This window comes from Furipterus horrens, unplaced genomic scaffold (genome assembly GCF_987537825.1).
Source record: "Furipterus horrens unplaced genomic scaffold, mFurHor1.1.pri manual_scaffold_17, whole genome shotgun sequence".
Lineage (NCBI taxonomy): Eukaryota > Metazoa > Chordata > Mammalia > Chiroptera > Furipteridae > Furipterus > Furipterus horrens.
The window spans coordinates 112,050,831-112,072,816 of record NW_028327187.1 but is presented as its reverse complement, the minus strand read 5'-3'; the positions used below and the strand labels follow the sequence as shown (position 1 = coordinate 112,072,816).

At 39.0% G+C, this 21,986-nt stretch overlaps 2 protein-coding genes across 5 annotated transcripts in view; both read right to left on the bottom strand.

The window, feature by feature from the left end:
* VEGFD (vascular endothelial growth factor D) overlaps positions 1–18,805 on the bottom strand; it is a 28,565-nt gene extending 9,760 nt beyond the window's left edge. For both annotated transcript variants that reach the window (XM_090263894.1, XM_090263895.1), the window contains exons 1-3: positions 17,979–18,805; positions 4,948–5,149; positions 1,142–1,332 (exon numbers count right to left, since the gene is read on the bottom strand). In XM_090263894.1, the coding sequence (XP_090120020.1) occupies positions 1,142–1,332; positions 4,948–5,149; positions 17,979–18,077 (492 nt within the window). In that variant the 5' untranslated portion in view covers positions 18,078–18,805. The remainder of the gene's footprint in view (positions 1–1,141; positions 1,333–4,947; positions 5,150–17,978) is intronic.
* Positions 18,806–18,925: 120 nt separating this feature from the next.
* PIR (pirin) overlaps positions 18,926–21,986 on the bottom strand; it is an 89,800-nt gene continuing 86,739 nt past the window's right edge. The window contains exon 10 of one of the 3 annotated variants that reach the window (XM_090263892.1): positions 18,926–19,226. In XM_090263892.1, the coding sequence (XP_090120018.1) occupies positions 19,114–19,226 (113 nt within the window). In that variant the 3' untranslated portion in view covers positions 18,926–19,113. The remainder of the gene's footprint in view (positions 19,227–21,986) is intronic. The other 2 variants (XM_090263891.1, XM_090263893.1) reach the window with 2 other exon arrangements.

Genomic DNA, 21,986 nt, shown 5'->3' with positions numbered 1-21,986 from the left:
CATTCCATCCTTTACATCCAATTAAGATAATTACCTGATATGGATATAATCGGTGCATATGTAATTTTATCATACTATTATTGTGTATATATTGTAACATGTATACAGAAGATAAACTATATAGGCAAATATGATAAATAAATGAATATATCAACATGTATGAGGATTCTGCAACATAGAATCAAAAGAAATGTAGTTTAATTTACAGCTTTTTAATATGTTTTCCTGAGTTCATTATTGCTCTCTCATGCAACAATTATTTAGTCTACAACAATATGGTAGCAATAAAAAGAAAAACTTATCTAATGAGCAAAAAGGGTTTTATAAGATGGGAAGGAAGTATTATTTCTTTCATGGAGACTGCAGAATTATTTTCAAAGGTCTTTTGTTCTAGATATTCTCCATTTGCCCCTGCAGAGAGGCCACCCTCTCTTCTTCCTTCCTCACGGGGCTCTGTGTCCCAGGATGGTGACCTCTATGGATGATATCTGCGGGTCCTCTTGTTTCGTCACCCCCCTCCCCTGCCTCCCACTCTTTGCCAGGCTAAGGGTTGACAGTGGCCGCCATTACTCCAGCCAGTCCTGCAGCCCTCCTCTCCCACTTTCTCTCTGGGTCCCACAACCGCTCCATCCCCTTAGCTCTTCAGTCTAAAAGTGGCAACAGCTCCCCCTTCTTGCTCGCTCTGGGTACTGCATCACTCTTTCCTTCTTTACCTTAACCCAGCCCATCCCCTTCATTAAACTCTTTTCAATCACTTCACTTGAATAACACAGAACCTAACTAATATACAAGGCAGTGCAGCGGTCTTCATTCAGTTTAACATGTGTTCTAGTAACTCCATATGATTTTCTGGTTCTTGACATTATAGCATCAGAGAGACAATAACTGATATAAATTTAGGCTCTGGATTCTTACAGACCTGGATTTGAAGCCCAGTTCTGCCATAAGTTACTTCTCTGAGCCTCAGTTTTCTCATCTATAAAGGAGGATAATAAAACACCCGTTTAGCTTGTTTCAGAGATTAAATGAGATAAGGGAAATAAAGCACTTAGCACAGTGCTTGGCAACAAGCTTAGTTGTATCTGTCAACACTATCATCATCAGGGCTTGGCCGAGGGCATACTCGCTGATTTCCTCATACCTGTTTGGAAACATACGAGGTGCTTGTGTTCATGCAGATGACGCTCTCTTCATTGCAACAGCCGCCACACCGGAACACGTTCACACAGGGAGGCTTGAAGAACCTGTTGGTGCTACTCCCCAGCTCGCTAGCGACCTCCACGCACGTCTCTCTAGGGCTGCACTGGGTTCTTTGCCATTCCTCATCTATAACTGCAGAGAGGAAGCTCATTTGGGGCCAGAAGAAGAAACGGCCCTGACATGCCAACGTGAGCCAGGGTTATGCTGGACACAGTCGTTTTCACATTTGTAGTACTTGTTTATTTTACTAGATGGATATTTTTGTCGGTCCTTAAACTAAAGATTCAGAAAAATGAAAAACAAAACTTGTGTTCCTCCCCACTTATACAATATCTTTTATCGTTGTAGAATGTAATTTTATTTTTCTTTGGTGAAGAACACCATATTCTGTATATAACCACACTGGGTACATCTGGAGAAGCTGGCTAATAAGGAAGTAAATGGAAACGAGAAGAAATAAACATGTAAGTGTTATTTATTAAGCCATTTACATGACACAGCTGAAAAACATTTCTTCCACTTGAAACCAGGAGTGGATAGGTTTTAGCAGCATTGAGGAACACATTTTTGTTCCTTGCTTAAGCAACCACATTTGGTTGGTTGCTTAAGTGCCTATGGTAAGATTCAAACCTGGAAAACACACAAATGGAAATTTAAGTGGAACTAATCTTTCCACAAGTGAGAGTTTTCTCATTTGCAAGTGCCTAATATTCCAGTTTACCTAAAATGATGAAATAAACCAGTTCCTTCCGATGGAAGGAGCAATATGCTGGCCATTCTAGAAAATTTGAGAAAAATAAAATAAAAGAGACAAGCCTCTGGGAATAGGAAGAAGATTCCATACAACCTCATAAGATAGTACTTGGCTTTTTTCTCTCACAGTTTATTTTTAGATCAGATTTGACACTTGGATACCTAATGTTGTATAGCCTTTCTATGGATGTTTTGGGAAATGATTGAACTTTATGATCAAGACACCATTTAAAGACATTCTTTTAGCTTGCCATGGGACTGTAGAATTTATGATGTGCTGAGGGAGGTGGTGAAAACTTCCTATGGTTGGCAGCTTCTAAACTGACCCCCAATGACACCCATCTCTTGGGGTTCACACCCTTGTGTAATCAACTCCTTGGTGTATGCCGGGCCTAATGACTTGGTTCTTAGGAAGAGAATACAGCAAGTGATGGGATGTCACTTCCATGATTAGCTTCAAAAAGGCTGACTTCTGTCTCTGTCTCTTGCTGGCAATCTCTCTTTCTCTTGCCCTCTTGGCTTGCAGGCTTTGTTGAAGTGAGCCGCCATATTGGGAAGGTTAGAAAGGGTTGAAGATGGGCTCTGGTCAACAGCCAGTGAGGAACTGAGTCCTGCCAACAACCCTGAAGTAAACTTCAAGACACATCCTGCACTAGTTGAACCTTGAGATGCTACCTGTAACCCAAGCTGCCACCTTGATCGCAGCCTCGGGAGAGGCCCAGAAGGAGAGCTGCCCATCTAGGCTATATGTGCATTTATGAGCCACAGAAAGAGTGAGATTAAAAAATGTTGTTTTAAGCAGCTAAGTTTTAGGGTGAGTGTTATGCAGCAATAGATACTCTTCTCCATTTTTGTGCCACCTTCAAAAATTTGTATTGATCTCCCCATAATATTCTATATTCCCATATATGTGAATGTTTCCACTAGAATAGACAGAGATAAGGTCTGCTTAAGGAATACAGACATAATATTATTGTTGGAGATCTGAACCTAGTCTGTAAATTATTCCCTTAAAACATCTTTCCATATTCTTTTTCCACCTTAGTCTCGATTTTCCTCATATGTTGCTTCTTCATTCACTGAAAACAAAATACAAGATGTTTGGCCAGCTGAGAAACATTGCATATGCTAGAAAATTTACCTAAACTTTGTTTTTTTCATAATGAAATCTTTTGTTCTCAGAAACCTTTTCAAATTTCTGATTTTGAATATTTATATCAACAGCCGGAAGGCTGTAAACATGAGAGACAAATTATCCAATCAGGTGTTGATACGGCTATCACTTAACTCACTATTACTAATCATGAATCCTGGAAAGAACAAGTAATTAAATTATGAAGATAGTCGTTGTTTTAAATTCTACTTATATATTGTTTTCCATTGCTTTGTAAACCTAAGTTTTGAAATTAAAATGGCAAGATTTTTTTTTTTGAATGGCAAGATTTTAATCAAAATTGTGTGGAACTATGACCAATGCCACTGAATAAAGGCTGTATAACTTTATTATTCTTTACTACTGCCCAGCAGGACTCTTCTGCCTCCAAGACTACCTTGAAATCCATGAGAGATGATAACAATTATAATCGGCATACCATAACCATTTGGTTATATACTGCTTCTAACTTAGTAAAAACTTTAGATGGTTCCCTGCATAATAAAACATTTTAGAGCTTTTTTTTAAAAAATATTTTTACACTTTTTATGGTTATCTCCTTAGAAAATGTCAATGTCACTGACTTTTTAAAATCATCTAATCTTGGCTTTATGGTAATGCTTGTCTACTTCCGTCTTTACAGAGTCTCTCCAGGTTACCTCAGGCCTTCACACAGGCAATCTGGTTAAGACCTTGGTTCTCAGGTGAGGTCTGACCTCTTTGCTTTCTTAAAGTCCATGCAAATTCACCACATAGAAACAACTAGAGCTTCAAACCTCTGGCTAAAGTGGTTCCTAGGTCATGGTTCCAATGATCTCAACTCGCTGAGACATACGGTCCTAAAGCACAAAGAATCCTCTACACACTGATGCCCAAGGCGCACTGAGGGATTTGCCCCCACCTACACACAGCTGTCCCCACAGCCGATAACAGCGACCTGGGCAACTGCATCGTCTTTTTAGAAATGGAAAAAAATGAAGATAACTCTAGAAGAAAAGAAAAGAATAATTCCAGCTTACTGGTCAAGTTGAATTATTTGAAAATATACTCCATTATCAGGTAATCACATCTTAAGTAAATCTAAAATGCTAGGTCAACAATGCCACAGTGGCTTCTTGCGTTGTTTTGACATGTCATAAAAAAAGTTAAATGCCTAATTGGAAGCCACAGAATTTTTATTTGGCAAGCATTTTTTTCATTATGGCACAGTACATACAGACAAAGGTTTTCTTATAAAGAGCCAACATAGCTTACAGGGAACAAACATTCCCTTTATTTCAAATTAAGATATTTTATAGTCTGAAGTTTATTTTGTCTAAAGAATCCCCCTCCGTTATTTTTCTAGTAGTACCAGTATGCATTATTATAACTTAGCTTCCAACTTCCACTTTGTATTTTTTACTAAAAAAAAGTCACAGAATGTTGAATAAAAAAGCTATACCTAAGCTATTAGTTTTTAATCTGTGTAAGTATAGCAGTAGAAGCTCCTTATTGATGAATACCTCGGTTGTTTTATTTTTTACATAAACTCAATTATTTTTTTTCTATTAAGCACCATTTTTCTGGGTTTGTTTTGCCCTTACACCTTTGAGTTAAATATACTTCTATATTCTGAAATCTTCTTTTGTGTTAATTTTTTTATCTCAAAATCATATTGAATATATTTCTCTGAAGAGTAGATATAGGAAACCAGGATTCTCCACTAACACCAAAGCTATTAAATAAATCAAAGACACCCCATTCCTCTAACACATGCTACCCTGTTCAAATTTTTAGAAGAGGTTGGTGCAATTTTGACTACCTGAGAAAGACCAAGAATTGGCCTCCACACACATACCTACCTCTTAATGTTTCTATGTCATAGAAAGTTGCCGCAAACCTGGTGGACCGATGGGATGCTGAGCGAGAATCCGGACTAGTAAAAGTTTTCAGCTTCAGTCGGCATCTCCACAGCTTCCAGTCCTCGAAGTGAGTGATTTGCAGCAGTTCTTCCAAACCAGAAGCCGCCCTAATCTGTTGTTCAGATTGTTCTAACATTGACCGCTTGAATAAAGCAAAACCAAAATAATAATAATAATAATAATAATAATAATAATAATAATTGTTTAAAAGCAAATTACTAAAGTTTTACTTTGATAACCTTCATTGCTAACACTTAAAACATGTAAATAGAACTGAAAAGAAATCAGAGAGATGATTCAAATGTACACCACTAGCTAGGGAAAACAAACTAGTATTTTTGATTCACATTCTGCTCACCTATGATTGAATCAAAGGAGTTACTTATTCCCCCTGAATTCTCAGAACACTTAAAAACAATGGTGGGCTTCAAAATGACATGTCTATGCCCTAACCCCAAAGCCTGTAGATGTGACTTTATTTGGGAACAGGATTTTTGCAGATGTCATAAAGTTAAGGATCTTGAGATAAGATCCTCCTGGATCATCCAGGTGGAACCTAAATACAAAGACAAGTGTCCCTATAAGAGATACAAGAGCGGAATCCGCAAAAACAAAGAAGATTTTGTGAAGAGAGAGGCAAAGATTAAAATAATGCAGCCACAAGCTAGGGATGGCCTATAGCCGCCAGAAGCTGAAAGAGGCAAGGAGAGATTCTCTCCAAGAGCTTTTGGAGATAGCCCTGCTGACACCTTGATTTCAGAATTCTGGATTGCAGAACCTGGAGAGAATACAATCTTTTTTAAAATAATTAATCCAAGACTGTTAGCAATTACACTCCTAAATAATAAATCATTCTCTGATGTCTTGGTTACCACAAGCCAGTTTCTAAATTGTGAGGCTTAAAGTCTTCGTAACAGGACTTTATCATTATTTAAATGTATGCTGCTTTCTTCGGTATAATATGAAGGGTAGCCAGTTCTCCTTTTGTTAATTTCTAAGTTTACATAGCGTTCTCCCCCGAGGAAGCATGAGCATTTCTGTGACTAAAATGATAGGCAAGATGTCGGGAAAGTATGGTGGCTGCGTTTGTACAAGGGATTTGGAAGTGTCCATGTTGTGGGAAAATCAAAGGCCTTCTGTATCTTACTATCTGAATCTAAATTCCCTTTCCCTCTCCCTCAACCCCCTGAATATCTAGTCAAGTAACACTTTCAAAGAGTAAAGAAGGGCACGATTTGGTGATATCAAGGAGCTTCACTGAAAAAACAGTAGAAGGTTCCTTTTGGTTGGGCACAGAGACGGTTTAAAAGTGGAAGGACTGGCAGATAAAATTAGGACGAGAGCTTCCTGCAATGAGTTACCACGTCACCTCCACCAGGATGACTACAGTCAAAAATACTAACAATGGCACGTGTTATCAGGCATGCAGAGCAATGGGAACACTCATATAGTGCTGATGAGATTGTAACATGGTGCTGTCACTTCTGAGAAAGAGTTCAGCGGTTCTTGAAAACGTTAAACGTAAATTTATCACATGACCAACCAATTCCATTCCTAAGTATTACCCAACAGACAAAAATTAAGATTATTGGATGCCCAGGGCTGGGAATGGGAATGAGTGTTAATTGGAAAAGGGCACAAGGGATCATATATGGATGATGGCTCACAATTAGTAAGTTTACTAAAATAATTCAATTACTTAAAACAAGTTCACGAGTAAGTTTTATAGTATGTACATTGTACATCAATATAGTTGTTTAAAACAAAAGGAAGGACTGGAAGCTTGTAGGCCAGGCTAGTTGTAATCCAATTAAGGAGACTATGGAAATCACTGGAGAGTTGAACAGTGAAATATTACTGAACATCCATTTCACTGATTTTCTCTTTTGTTCATTTCTACCTGCTCTGGCCCTAGTCCACGCTGTTCCCTCTGCTTGGAATGCCCTCCGCTCTTCGTGTAGCTACACCTTTCTCAGCCAGGGGTTATTTTCTTAGGGAAACCTCCGCTACAACTCCCATCCCTGGCCAGGTCTGAGCCCTCTGTCACATGGATTCCTAGCACCCTATCCTTCTCCTTTTCAGTGCTGACCAACATTAACACTAATGAATGATTTACTTGCTTAGAGCTTCTCTTCCCCACTGGGTCATGAGAGCCACTGGAGCAGTAATGATATGTGTTATTCACATGGCAATAGTAAGAGCTAAATAAATATGCATGCATCAAATGTATGAATAAACAAATTGGTATAGACAAGTTAACCCTGAGGTTACCCATTTTTTCAAACTACATCACTTATCTTTTAAGTATCTCCGGGTGTCCTCTTTCTAGGTCCAAATCAAGTGTCACTTCTTCCATCAACTACTCTATGATGTCCTAAACTTATATAATTTATGAACAAATTGCATTCTGCTAACTAGACTGTGGTCTCCATGAAGGTAGACCACATGATAAATAAACACTTAATAAATATCTGATGAAAGAATTTATGAATAATACATACATGAATTTGACAAATAGTGATTGGGCCCAGGTTTGTATGATGTCTTTAATCTTTCGTATAGATTAATGCTTCTCAAAACTGAACATGAATCCTAATTATCTGGTGATCATATTAAAATACAGATTCTGATGCAGTAGGTTTGCTGTGAAACCTAGGATGTTGCCTTTCTAACAAGATTTCAGGTGATGGCGATGCTCTTGGTTGGTAGACCATTCTTTGACAAGTAAGGTTTTGTAGCAGAGGTTCTCAGCCTTGGCTTCACCTTGAACCTACCTGGGAAGGAGCTTGAAAGAAAAACTGATGCTTGGATCCTATCCTCAGAGTTTCTCAGTTTATAAGTCTGAATTGCAGCTTTGCCATCAGATTTTTTTTTTTAATATCCTGAGTGTAAACTAGTCTTAGGGGAAGCTGGTGAGAGATGTACAAGAATTCTCTATAATATCTTTGCAATTTTTCTGTAAATCTAAAATTACTTCAAAATGAAAAGTTTGTTTTAAAAAGCCTTCCCAGACAATTTTAATGAGAAGCAATAATTTGGGGGATGGTGCATGCTGGGTCAAAGACCTGGGTGAGTGTCTGAGCTACATACAAGTCCATTCAGTAGGGACAAAATTGTAGGTGAATACTTAGAAATAGTCTTGTTCTTTAAACCCCTTTAAATTACACCTTCGATTCAAAATATTTGCATGAATGTCTTGGGGAACTTGCCTTTCTTTTTTAAAATTATTTTTTATTGTTGTCCCAATTTTTCCCCCTTTGCTCTCCTCTGCCATCCCACCACCCCCCACAGTCAATCGCCACCCCGTTGTCCATGTCCATGGGTCATTCATACATGTTCTTTGTCCAGTCCCTTCCTCTCTTTCCACTATTACCCCCCGCCCCCTCCTCTGTGGTCATTGCCAGTCTGTTCCTTGTTTCCATGCCTGTGGGTCTATTTTTCTCATTAGTTTATGTTGTTCATTAGATTCCTCTTATAGGTGAGATCATATGGTATTTGTCTTTCACTGACTGGTTTATTTCACTTAGCATAATACTCTCCAGGGGAACTGGACTTTCAAAGTGTTTTCCTAACTCAAGTCACCTATCAGTTGTTTGTGGACCAGTTCACAACCTGTATGACTTTTTCAAGATTGAAGACCAACATTATTGTTTCCCAGGCCAAATAGCACAAGGAGGTCAGCTGTCCCATGTGAGACCATCCCAGATGACAGAAAACATTGCTGCTCCAATTCGCAAGAAGCCAAAACAACCCATCTGTCAAAAATAGATTTAAAAATGATAGGTACTACTTCATCCTATTGGAAATCAAGAGGGAAGTGTAAATTATAATCCTTTTACAAGGTGTTCTGTAAAATATTTGAAAGAAAATATAAATGAGAATAGAAATGTAGATGACAAGTTGAAGGAGCATGACTTGAAGTATACCACGGGGTTCAGATCCTGGCTCTGAGATTTTCTTGGGCCATTCCAGTCCCATGGTGTTAAGAACCCTCCCGTTTTAGATATGGAAAATGAGATCAGCTTTGCAACTCTCCTCACTGGACCTCTTGAGAACCGTGGCTCTGAGACTATGTTCCCAAGCGTTTCACAAACTGTTGATGTTATTTTGTCAAACTGTGTTGGCAACATCTTCAGGAAGTTTGCTCATAAGGGGGTGGGGTGAAGAGAATTTGCCTATTTGGAAAATTCAGAAGCTTCAGACTGAACAATGGAGGGAACCTGTTTCACATAACTTTCCCTAGATTTGCTTGGATTTACAAATGTGGCCTGGGGGCACAGTTCTTTGCAGTGCGGTTAGGGAGGTGGATCAGGTTGCAGGGTAAATAGTTCCTCTTCCCTCCACCTCCTAGCAACTTCCTTTCACTGGAAGAGCATTTTGCATTATATCTTTAACTTGATATTTAAGGGTTAGCCAAAACTACCAAATTTTCCCTGGGTGGGGTTCAGGTGGCACCATCAGGTCCCCAGCTGTTCTCCACAGATATCCGCCCCTGTCCCTTTCCCCTTTCTCGTTCTTCTACCTGTCAAGGAATCTGTTCAGCGCATGTTAAACTTGTGAGTCCAAGTTGAAGTTTCGTGACCCTGCCTCCTGCAACTCCCGTGTAGAAATAACATCTCCTGAAAGGGATCTTTGCCTGATACAATAAACCCCTCTGTCCTCTGGGCAGACAACTGATTGGACAGGGGAGAGCATGGATTCGAAGTGTTCAAAACTGGCTATAGCACTCTGGAAAACGTGTTACCAATTTCTTATAAAGTTCAACATACACCCACCATATGGCCCAGAAGTCCCATTTTGGGGGATTTACCTTTGATAAACGAGGACTTATGTTCACAGAAAAATCTTTACATCAATGTTTATAGTTTGGAGACAACCCATACGGCATTTAACTGATGAATGAATGGTTAAGCAAACTGAGCTGTATCCATCCCACATAATACCACTCAGCAATACAAAGGAATGTACTGAAGTACACGTAGCACCTTGAATGGCTTTCAAAGGCATCGCGAGTGAAAGAAGCCAGTCTCAAAAGGTTACATACGGTACAATTCCATTTATGATAGTCTCAAAAAATCAAAACAATAGTGATGGAGAACAGATCAGAGGTTTCCAGAGATTCGGGGAGGGTGTGACTATAAAGCGGTAGCACAAATGAAACTTTTCTGTATTCTGAGTGTGGTGGTGATTACCCAAATCTACACATGTGTTAAAATTCATAGGCCTGCACATCAAAATGGAAAATGTTGATTTTGCTGTATAGTAACTTACAAAAAAACTAAGCTGGCTTTGAATCCAGGCACTGCTCCTTTTTAGCTATTGGACTGAGGGTCAATTTCTGAACATCCTTAAGCCTTGGTTTCCTTATTTAGAGATGGCAATGCAAATAATATTCACCTCATAGAGCTGATGAGGAGATTATATGGGGTCATATGTGGGGAAATAGTCAGATATAGAGTAGGCATTCAATAAAGTTCATTTCCATTTTTTCCTTTCTCAAGGGGCAGGGCATCTGGTCCTGTGCTGGGGTTTACAGGTCTGTGTTTGATGGCCCTTGATTTTCCTTAGTAGCCGGAGAGGTGGGTTTGAAAAGAGCAAGATGGGGCAACTCGAATCAGAGTAAAGAAAAATTAAAAAGAGAAAAACTCCAGGGCAAATCAAGAGCACACTTTTCCTTTCCTTTCCTTTCCTTTTTCCTTTTTTTTTTTTTAGCATTTCTTGGGGGTATTTTCAGATAAAAGGCTAATTTAAAGTCTCTGCTCAGGCTTTATGTATATCTTTATAGATGAATGAAAAAACAAATTACCCACTTCTTAAATTTCTGTCTTTCATCAGTCTGGACTTCCACATAATAGATGGTACCTAACAGTATGGGGCATACCAACTGTGGGCACTTGCTAATAATGACAGCTGTGCCTACAGCTGCTTCGGATGCTCAGCTGGAACCAGCAAAAGGCCTGGTCTGGCTTCTCCGAAATCCAGAAACCTGGCCATTTGGTGAGGATGTGGGGTGCCTCATGCTACCAGCAGCTCTTTTACTTACGCAGTTCTGTATTTAAATGCATATATGTGAAAACCCAGGGAGCTTAATTAAACTTAGACTAAGGGAAGGAACTACAGATGCAGGGAAAGTGTGTGTGTGTGTATGCTCATGTATGCATGCATTTCTATGAGTGCGTTTGAATAGCTGTCTGGATATTTTAAGGGATACTAGAGGGCTAAGGTACCCGGGACCTTCACAGCCTCCGATTTGATTACTATTATTGGTGGTTTTCTCCCCACTCATGTTGTGTAGTACCTGGGGAGATATCTATGCCCCACGTCACGTGTTTTGTTTTGTTTTTTTACTTTTAGAGAAAGGGAAAGGGAGGGAGAGAAACAGCAATGTGCAGTGATCAGTTGTCTTTTGCATGCCCCCAACCAGGGACCTGGCCCAAAAACCCAGGCATGTGCCCTGACTGGGAAACGAACCAGTGACCTTTTGGTTCACAGGCTGGTGCTCAACCCACTGAGCCACACCAGCCAGGGCCCACTTTACATGTTTTAAATATGTGCTCCACTAAAAAGCCTTTGCTCCCATTTGGTGCATCTATGCTTAGGAAATGTGGGGACACATGAGTGTGTGATGGGTTTGAGTGATAAAGCTCTGAATAACACAAGAGTATATATCCCTGAGTTGAGATCTTTATAACTGATCTCAAAGATCAAGGGCCTGATGTCTAAGGAAGCAACCCAAAGCCTTTATGGTAGTTAGGTTATTGTTAAAAACAGTTTCAGTGCCTCCCCCACATCTCTCCCCACCAAGGAAGGAGCTTTATTTCTCAGCCCCATTGATGCTGAGATATGTCACCTGCTTTGACTGATAGGATGTTATAAGACATGATATAATCAGGGGACTGAAATGTAGTCATGATTGCACAGTTCTCATACATTTCCACCATCACCACAAGCACCTGCCCTTGCTAGCACTTACAGGAGGACGAGGAGAGACATGTGGGGCAGACCCACACTCAGCCTACGGCTTGAGTCCTGAGTCGCAGCCAACTCATAGTAACATAAGTGAGAATAGATTTTTGATGTTTGAAGCCGCTGAACTTTGGACTGGTTTGTTACACAGAATTGTTGTGGCAATAATGAACTCCGACAGTCCTATTTCAATCTAAGTATAACATAATCCATTGGATGGGCAGAGGATCTTTATGAAAAAACCTCTTCATTATTTTTACAAGGCAGCCCTGCTGTGTTGCCCCCTTTCTCCTTTCCTCCTAAAGATGCATTGGTCCCATGTCAACACCCAATGCTCTCCTTCTCTTCCTCACCAATATCCTCTGCGTTATCTAAGATGCGCAATGATCCTGAGTCTTGCTGTGACAGTGGAGTTATGAACTAAGCACACCATTATAAAGGATGCTTTTCCTTTTTCATCCCACTCTGTTCTTTTAGGGAATTTGCTTATTTAGGATGAACTCAGGGTGTTAATTCAGCCACAATTACATTCTTTCTAACTCTCTCCAGAATGAAACAGCATGCAACAACAAGGTATTTGCCATAGCAATATTTAACACACGTAATTTTCTCTCTCCAGAAACACTTTTTGCCAAATCTAGATTTCAGGAAAGCAATACTTTTCTCCATGTGAGTGTTATAATTATTTAGGTAACAATAACTGACAAAAAGAGGCTCATTATTAAAAGTTACAGTGTTACTTGAAGTGTTTGGTATTAAAATTATCCTTCCCACAGGTCAAAGTGAACTCTGGCTGTTGGTAAGACATGCAAATAACTAAGGCCTCTTAACTTTATAAAAAATATCACTCTGAAATCCTCACAGGAAAATAGTCCAGGGTGAGTATACTGCCTTATAAAAATGCTTTGGGATATAAAAAAATGAAATCAGACAAATCATGCTGAGAGTAAGTGTTGGAGACTACTTAATGCAGTAGTTCATAAGTCTGGGTATCTCAAAATCATCTTACATCAGTCTGTCAACAAACACTTGTTTAGAATCCACTCAGTTACCAGCTTTGCACAGGTGATTAGGACACTGAAGTAAATAAGACAGTGATGAGTCCATGTTCTCAAAGAGCTTTCATTCTAATGGAGGGTAACAAAGCAATAAGCTTAGACACAAGCAAATAAAAATGTCAGGTACTGATACATACTATAAAGGGGACAAAATAATGTAATGATATAGACAGATCACAGTTGGCCAAATCTAGCCTGAACCCTCTTTTTGTATGGCGTATGAGCTAAGAATTATTTCTGACATTTAAAAAAATGGTTGAAACAAACGAAAAGAAGAATATGTCCTGATGCACAAAAATGATATACAAGTCAAATGTCTGGCTGTACAGCTGTACAGAAACACAGCTACCCCCTATAAGATCGGCCCTGGCTATTTCTTCAACTTCAATGACCAGAGTGCTGGCCTCTTCTCTTCCTACTCCAGTGACATTGGCCCCTGGCTATCACCCAAACACCTTAGTCATCTCCCTGCCCTCACCATGGCCATTGCACAGTGATGGCCTCTGCCTCCCTGACTTCCTTCAGGAGTCTGCACGAGTGAAGCCAAATATGAGAAGCCTCTCCCAACCATTACTCTGTGTTTCCTCCCCCTGCTTGGTTTTTCTCATGGTACTTATCACCCATGAGATGTTATAGATTCATGTATTCCCTGCCTCCACCCACCACACTTGGAATATAAGTTCCGTGATAGTTGAAACATTGCCTTATTTCCGGCTGCCTCCCCAGTACTGAGATCAGTGCTGAGACACAGTAGGTACATAACCAAAAAAATGAACTCCTGAATCCTGAAAAGTTCTAAGATGCAAGAGAGATGCTTCACAAACTAGCACATCATAGCCTCTCAAGACTTTCATGATACAGGGGGGACCTCAGAGTGTCTTTGCTTGATAATGTCCTAATATCTTGGCAGAGACTAGAACTAGTGGCAAGAAAAGAAAAAAGTGAACTTGTCACCATAAAAGTAACCAAAGAAGAAATGTCTTATCTCACCTCAACTCAATGACATCCCAATTATATAGTTTCCTACCCTCTCTGCTAATCTCAAGTGTAGGAAAGTTGAGCTTAGAACTATGCTCAGAAACAATTTTACTGTCATTTGTATTCCTATTTCTCTAGTACTTCTAGCCAATTGTGATAATAATAATTGCACCTGGGAGTTCCAGATCTCATTATGTTAAGTTCTGCATGAAAGCACCCATGTGTCCAAATACTATATTTTCATTTCACAAACTGTATTTATAAAGCTGCCCCAAGGGGAGTTTCACAATGGAAGTTGTTCAATATTCAGCTTTAATGTTATTTTTTCTAGAGCTCTTAGGGGTCTAGAGTAAAGATTTATCCGCAAGTCCAAATCAGGTTTTTAAATTAAAAAATACGTCATACAAGGACGTACTATGTTCAAGATATAAGATACAAGTGGTATCCTGAATACCAATAATATGCTATAGTAATATAAAAGCTTCAACCGCTAGTTAAAAGTAACAAGCTAGAATAGACTAGGTCTGTGTATAGAAGCACGTAATTCAAACATTCAGCTGCAAGGTTATAAATGAAGAAGAAATTAATGGAACACATTTCAAATGCTTTTCATGCCAAGTGCTGTGCCTGATGGAGACATGGACAAGAGCTCATTGGGCCATATGACTAACAACGAAGTCAATGGACTTTCATGTACAACTTTGGAAGTGGGAATAGGGAGGGAAGTGGGGCAGGTCTGCTTCCTGGAGTAAAATATGGAAGGTGCGCTTCAGTCCTTGTTATTCAATTCACTTTATAGACAAGTTTTGGAGAAGGCAAGTGACACAAAGGTTATGAAGTCCTTGTCAGCCATCTGACTTTGTCATGAAAGTTATCTCACATTTCTGTGGATCTTGGATCTTAAATGACTTCAACACCCAGCAATATTTTTCCACCAGTGAAGTTAAGAAAGAGGAAGCTACAAGGAAGTGGGGGGAGGGAGAAGGAAACACATTTTTCCAGAGAAGAGTTGGGAAAGCCTACCATGACCCGTACGTATTTATTTATCACTCTATTGATATATCTGCATTGGTGACTTTGAAAAAAATTATGGAAGATGGCTTCCCCTAGTAGCTTATCAAATAAATCAGAAATAGCGCTGGCCAGAATTCATGGGAATGACAGGACAATGAGGTTGCAGGGATTTAGTTACCAAATGCCCCGAGTGTCTATGCTATTGTACTCAGGATTGTCACATACACATGCGAGTCTAGGTGGATGGAGCTTCCTAGAGTTGTGCAATGTACAACCTATGTAGCTTCATATGACTACCTACCTGTATAAAGAAAGCTGAAGAAAATAAGCAAAGAAATAGATCCCACATCTTGATGGTTAAACTGATTACATTACTGAGTCAAAAATAGGCATTGGGAGAGGGGGGGAGTTGGGCGGGGCAGGGGAGAGCAATGGGGGAAAATGGGGCAACTGTAATGGAACAACAATAAAAAATGAAAAAAAAGTCTGAGAAGCACTAAAAAAGATATGCATTGTATTAACCTTATTTCTAGAAGAAAATGTGCTCTGTTTAGATTGAGAAACTTAGCAGGTAAATGGTATATACAGTAGATTTGAGATTTTCAAACATATTTATCTCAATTCACAAATTCCATGCATTGCTTACCCCAAACAGCTATCTTAAGTACAAGTGGCAAGGCTAATGAAATTAGGATGTATTAGACTCAAATGGTATTAAGCGCAATTACTCAAGGTATTAGTAGCTGTTTGCATGGTTGCTACAGAAAAAGAATGTTCACAGACTCATGTAACCGTAGTAGACGCAACTCCAGTCTAAGCTGAAAACACTAGTAGACACAATTCCAGTCTAAGCTGAAAACGCAGGAGAATGTGCAAGGCTAGAAAGTGAGAGCAATGGGGGAAGGGCAATCTAGGGATAGAATTTGCATCGCAGTCCATTCTGGAGAAAAGGTTGTTAAAAGAGAGGCGGGTGGAGAGAAGAACCTTCTCATGGATCTACTACTGAGGAGGAGGACCCTGAAAATGTCTCATAATAAGTAAAATGTATTCTTAAAAAGCAAAGAATAAAATTCATATCCCAGTGTTCAAATCACCACTATTCTGAATATGTTTTCCTACTAAATTTTAATTTAAACAAACATTAACATTAAGAAACATATTTCTTCTTAGATTTTTCTCTTGAGAAAAAGTTTTTTGGGGAGGTAAAGTATTATAATCAATATGATAAACCTCTTTATCCCCCCCCCTCACCACTCATTCACATCTATACCAAAACTTCTGTTTATATAAGCAACCTTTCCATCACATCAGAAACATTTAATTTCACTAGGGATCGGGTGGATATAAGCTGAGTATATGTAGCTTGACTTTTTAAAGGAAATTCTAATGTATATGAAGGAAATCACTAATATCACTAAGCATACAATGCTGTGTTTTCCACGTGTAAGGACATGTTTTCTGCCACATGTGAATTCATCTGCTTTCCTCCATTACCCCATTAAGTAAAGTTATGTATTAGCAGTATATTCGAAACATTTAAAACCTCACTGTGCTCAGGACACCTAAAGAATTCTTGGTGTCTGTGCTTTTTAAAAGAGTTGAACAACCTCAAGAATAGTACTTAACTCCAACAAATCAGTCTCTTGCTGTCTCATCAAATACACTGATGTTTTCAAAGTACAATGGAAACATCTTAAAACTCCATGCAATTAAACAGGAAAAAAAGTGCTACTCCATGAACTCAGCACATCTAAACCTGAGTTTTGTGTACTTAAAAAGCTGAACAGCCTGAAACTCCTTACTTGCTTCAAACAAGTCAGATTTTTCCCCCATTCCTGTTACATAGGCTCAAAATTGGATTCCTTTTCACCTGTAACCTGGCATTGAGATCCAGCATCCATGCTGGTGACAATGAAGGGGAACTGAATAATTGTGACCTCTCCCATGTGCGTCTGGAATCTGGAAAGTTAGAAAAGTGTAAACTGCTGGACAAGGTGGCTCTCTACCCCTTACACAGAGTTCACCCTTCACAGGTATACTCTATATCAGTTTACGTACTGTATGTTTTTCTGTGCTTTATACATAACAACAGTAAGACTTCTTCAGTCCCAAGGGCCAAGTTCCCCTGTTGGGGGCACTATCACCCCTAGTGAAAATGCATGTCTTAACGACAGCTACAAAAAGTCAAGCCCACATTTCATTGTTTGCTCACAGCCAGAAATTCCTAAATCAATAATGATTTAGCACCACTTCAGTCAAAACAATTATACTGGAATCATTTTCAAAACCAAAAGCTGTAAAAATATAATCTATGAAATACATAAAACTGGGTAAAATATGGCTCAGTCAGTAACATCCCACAGTTAATTTTCTTTTTTTTTTGCATTACTCTCAGTCTATTGGGCTCTATCTAATGCTTGCTCATAGAAGCAAAGATTCAAGTACTTTTGAATTTTACATGTTTCAAAGAGCAAACAACCAAATGAACTGAGAAAATATTTTTCTAGAGAGTGGCGATGGGTAATTTGGAAAACCATATAAAGAACGTCTATGGAAAACAGATAGGTTTCCATTGACAGAAGTAATTAACTAAATTAACTAACATTTGCTGCTCACAGATGTCCTGAAAATAAATGGCCCACAAACTTCTGTGTGCCACAAAAATAAGCCAGTACTTCCTTAGAAAATCACTATGCCATCCACATATACAATTGAGGGGAACTTCCCCATCTGAAAAGATCCCAGAATATTCATTTATATTCTTTTATATCTCCAAACCACCCCCCACCAGCATTTTCAAACACCCAAGAATCATAGAAAGTCTAAGAAACAGAACACTCATTAACAAATGGAGGATGCAAAAAAAAAAAAAAAGAAGAAAGAAAGAAAGAAAGAAAGGCCACCACATAAGCCAATAAAAAAATCTGCATCATATTAAGAATTGAGCTCACATACCTTCACGGGTCCATGTTCGTAACTGGAGTCTTGTACCAATTGCAGATAAGACATCATGAAAATATTCACCACAGCCCACTGTCTGTACATTTTGAACATTTTAATATCCACTGATTACCAAGTAGTTGACATCAGGCAGCTAGAGGAAACTGTTTCAAAAGGCATTCTCCAGAAGGAAAGCTCGAAATCCCAAGACTTCACGTGAAAGAACAAATAATCAGTTGTTATCAAAATCCAATGAAACAACTTCAGTTACTTAAGGTACGTTTTGGCACAATCTTAGGCAGACAGAGATGAAAAAAATTTTAAATGTTCTCATGCTCCCCAAATAATCAGGAGGTGGACATGTTTTCCACTTGCATCGAGAAAGCACTTTAAATCCATTTCATGTCCAGCAAATTACAAACATCTCTCCACCCTATGCCCCAGGTTCTAGCCGCCTTGTAAAGAGGTGGTGTGGCCAACAATGTTTGCAGCTACAGAAAAGCTGGAACCCAGTTCTGGATTCTAACTTTGTTTCACAACCCACATGGAAGCTTGCGGGAGCATGTGTTTTAAATCTGACACAGATTTTGGCAGAAAATGCAAGGAAGTCTTGGCTGTAATCCTGTCACTTCCCTACCAATAGCAGAGACATTTTAAAAACTGAGTCAAACACTCAAGACTGCTAGTATTTTAATGTAGATAACCTGTAACGTGAAACCCCTGCACACAGGCGTGACTGTGGATCCAAATTGTGGTGCTCAGGAAGGGACCTCAGATGCTCATGCATCAACTGCTGGTGACACACAGAAGCGATCAAATATGTTTTAAAATCTCACACATGCACAAAATAACAAAATATCCACACATGTACATGAAAAGCAAACATACACAAAATGCTTTTTTAACAGAAACTTAGTAACGTGGGTCAAAATGAAGAACACTGATTTTTAGAGGAGCAATAATTAGATTTATTTGCACGTGCCAGGAAATATCTCATGTGTGTCACTATAAAAACTGTGTTATCACTTTAGGGTGGAAGTCTTCAGAAGCACCGGTGAAGTCAGCTTTGGAAATTGAATGCATTGACTGAATGGGTTGCCACAAAGGGCAAAATTCTAGAAAGCATTGAGACTTGCTCTTGGGCTCTTCACTAGTTTCCAATCTTTGATTTCCAGGTTTTGGCTCTTTCAAACCCATTTTTTGCATTTCTGAAATCAAGAATGGCCTGAGAAATCTCTTCATTAGTGTTCATCACAAATGGACCTAAGGCAGAAAGAGACATTCAGAAAGTTTTGAGTGATGGTAACATTTTCTTCTACCACTGGAAATGGTATGTGTTTCTATAGTTCTTAACATGAAACAAATCCAGGCATATCTAAACAGGAGAAGGTTATTTTCACAGTGTCCAATCCCCAGGGATGATCATACACGTTTCTAGACTAGGATTTTGTTTGATTATAAAGGTCAAAGTTCAGATTAAACAAAAGCAATTACATCTCATTTTTCCGTTGCAGGTTGTCACCAACAATGGCAGTCTCTATATCAAAACCTTCTTAGGTTTGTTTCTATTACAACCATTTTTGTAGTTTTTAGGGTTTTTTTCCTTCCTTATTTTTTGGAGATATAATTGACATGCAATATTATATTAGTTTCAGGTGTAAACATAATGATTTTAGATTAGTATATATTGCAAAATGATCACCACAGTAAGTCTAGTTAATACCCATTTTTTCCTTGTGATGCAAACTTTTAAGATTTATTGTAGTGTTAGTTTTATACCACTAGTTGATATCAAGAATTGAACCAATCTGGTGCAAAGAATTGGCAAATCTCATCCTAATTTGGTGTCTACACAGTATATGAGACTGTATATTTACATGACAGGACTGTCATGTTTGAAAATTGGTAACAGTTCATTGACAATAAACAAAAGATTACAAAAATTCCAAGTCAAGAAAGCATCATATTTTGGGTTCTGTAGGGGCTGGCTAACTTTTTCGGTAAAGGGCCGGATAGTATATACTTCCTATTTTGTGATCCAACTTTCTGTCTCAACTCCCCAACTTTTTTGTTGAAGTGCATAAGGAGCCACAGAAAATATGAAAATAAATAGGTATGGCTGCGTTCCAATAAAATTTTCTTTACAAAAAATGTGCAGTGGGTAGATTTGGCTTATGGGTCCGAGTTTGCTGGTCCTTTTGTCTAATTGCTAGGTTTGGATTCAGGTTTTGCTAAAAGTGCAGAAGTCTGTAGTATCTGTCTCTTCCCTTTTCTTCACACATTAAAGGAGCAAAGGGACACTGTCTTGGACTGCATCACTTTCAAGGTCTGTTGGATAAACAAAGCCAGCTCCTCCATGGCATTGGCAGTGTCTTGAAAGAAGATGACAGATTTGACCATTCAGTATATTTCTTCTACCATGCTGCAGAGGTTCCTGACATTCCTTTTATGAAAGTTCCTTGTCTAAAGGGCTTTCTCAGAAAGACCCAAATTAAAATAGAACTGCATTACTTAGAGGGAATCACACATTCGAGCTTCTTAACCACTGTTGTTAGCATGTCAGGGCTTTGACACTCACTTTAGTTTATTACTTGAGAAGGAAAACACAGGATAATATGCTTTGATGATGTTGAGGTCTTTTGGGATGTTGCAGGGAATAGGATGACCATACAACGAGAAACAGGCAGAAAACATCTGACTCATTCATTCAATTACCTATCTATCAAGTATTTATTGAGTGTCTATTAAAGGACAAATGTTGTGCTAGGAGCTAGAGACAAATGACAGACTCTCTCTCCTAAGGACCCCAAATCCATTACACAGACAGATATGAAAACAAGTTATAACAAATAGTGTGATACACTGAATGATGAAAGTATGTAAAATCTATGAAATCAGTACAGAAAGGGGAGGAAGGGTCCACAAAAGGATTCACAAAGGAGGTGATGTTTGAACAGGCACACATGAAGGAAAAGCATTTTCATGATTAGCATGCTGGAGGTATTGAGGATGGGGGCACAGTCCTGGAAGGAGGGATCGGAATGTGGAAAGAATAGGGGGATCTGATATGTAGGAGAGGCCAGACCCCTCTGGGTTTTGGATTCCATCTACTGGAAGAAGTTGGGACCTAATGCTGCAAGTGATCAGGAGTCACCAAAGAAATAAGTAGAGTAACGTGATCTGATTTGCAGTTTTTGAAGAAAATTTTGGCATCAGGATAGAGAAGACATCGGATCTGGAAGGCTGGTCAATGGTGGAATTGTTAAGGGTAATTGAGATACAGGACATGGGAGACTGGGTAGAGCAAGAAGTTCAGTTCGGGATATTTTGACATGAAGGTGCTGGGCACAATAAAATGGCTTCCTGTCAGAGGTGCTTAGTACATTGTTGGAAATATGGATCTGGGTTTCATGAGAGTAATTCCATATGGAGCCCTGGCCAGTGTGGCTCAGTTGGTTGGAGCATCATCCCATAAAGAAAAATGTCACCAGTTCAATTCCCAGTCAGGGCACATGCCTGGGTTGTGGGTTCAGTCCCTGGTCAGGGCACATACAAGAGGCAACCGATGAATGTTTCTCTTTTACATTAGTGTTTCTCTCCCTCTCTTTCTCCCTCCCTTCCCTTCTCTCTAAAAATAAATAAATAAGTAAAATATTTAGCAATTTTTTTTCATCCGGAGATGGAGATTTGGATGATATCAGGTAGGAAAAAATGAGAGAGCCCTCATGTGTGTAATAAATAATAAATCCAAGAGGGTATCCTGGAGAAGCCAACTTTTTAAAGGACACATGGAGAAAAGGGAATAGAACTTGGAAAATAAAATCAGGTATTGGGCCAAGGACTGATTTCCTGCACACGATAATTTTGCTATAGTTTGGATTTGTGGAAGACTTCTCCCATCCACAGCTATTTTTCTGTAAAAGTGGTGCACTTCTGGGCTTCCATTTTGACACTTTTCTGGGGTATTTTGCTGTGCGTCTCAATTTATAGTATGCACATGAATCATCTGGAATCTCATGAAAA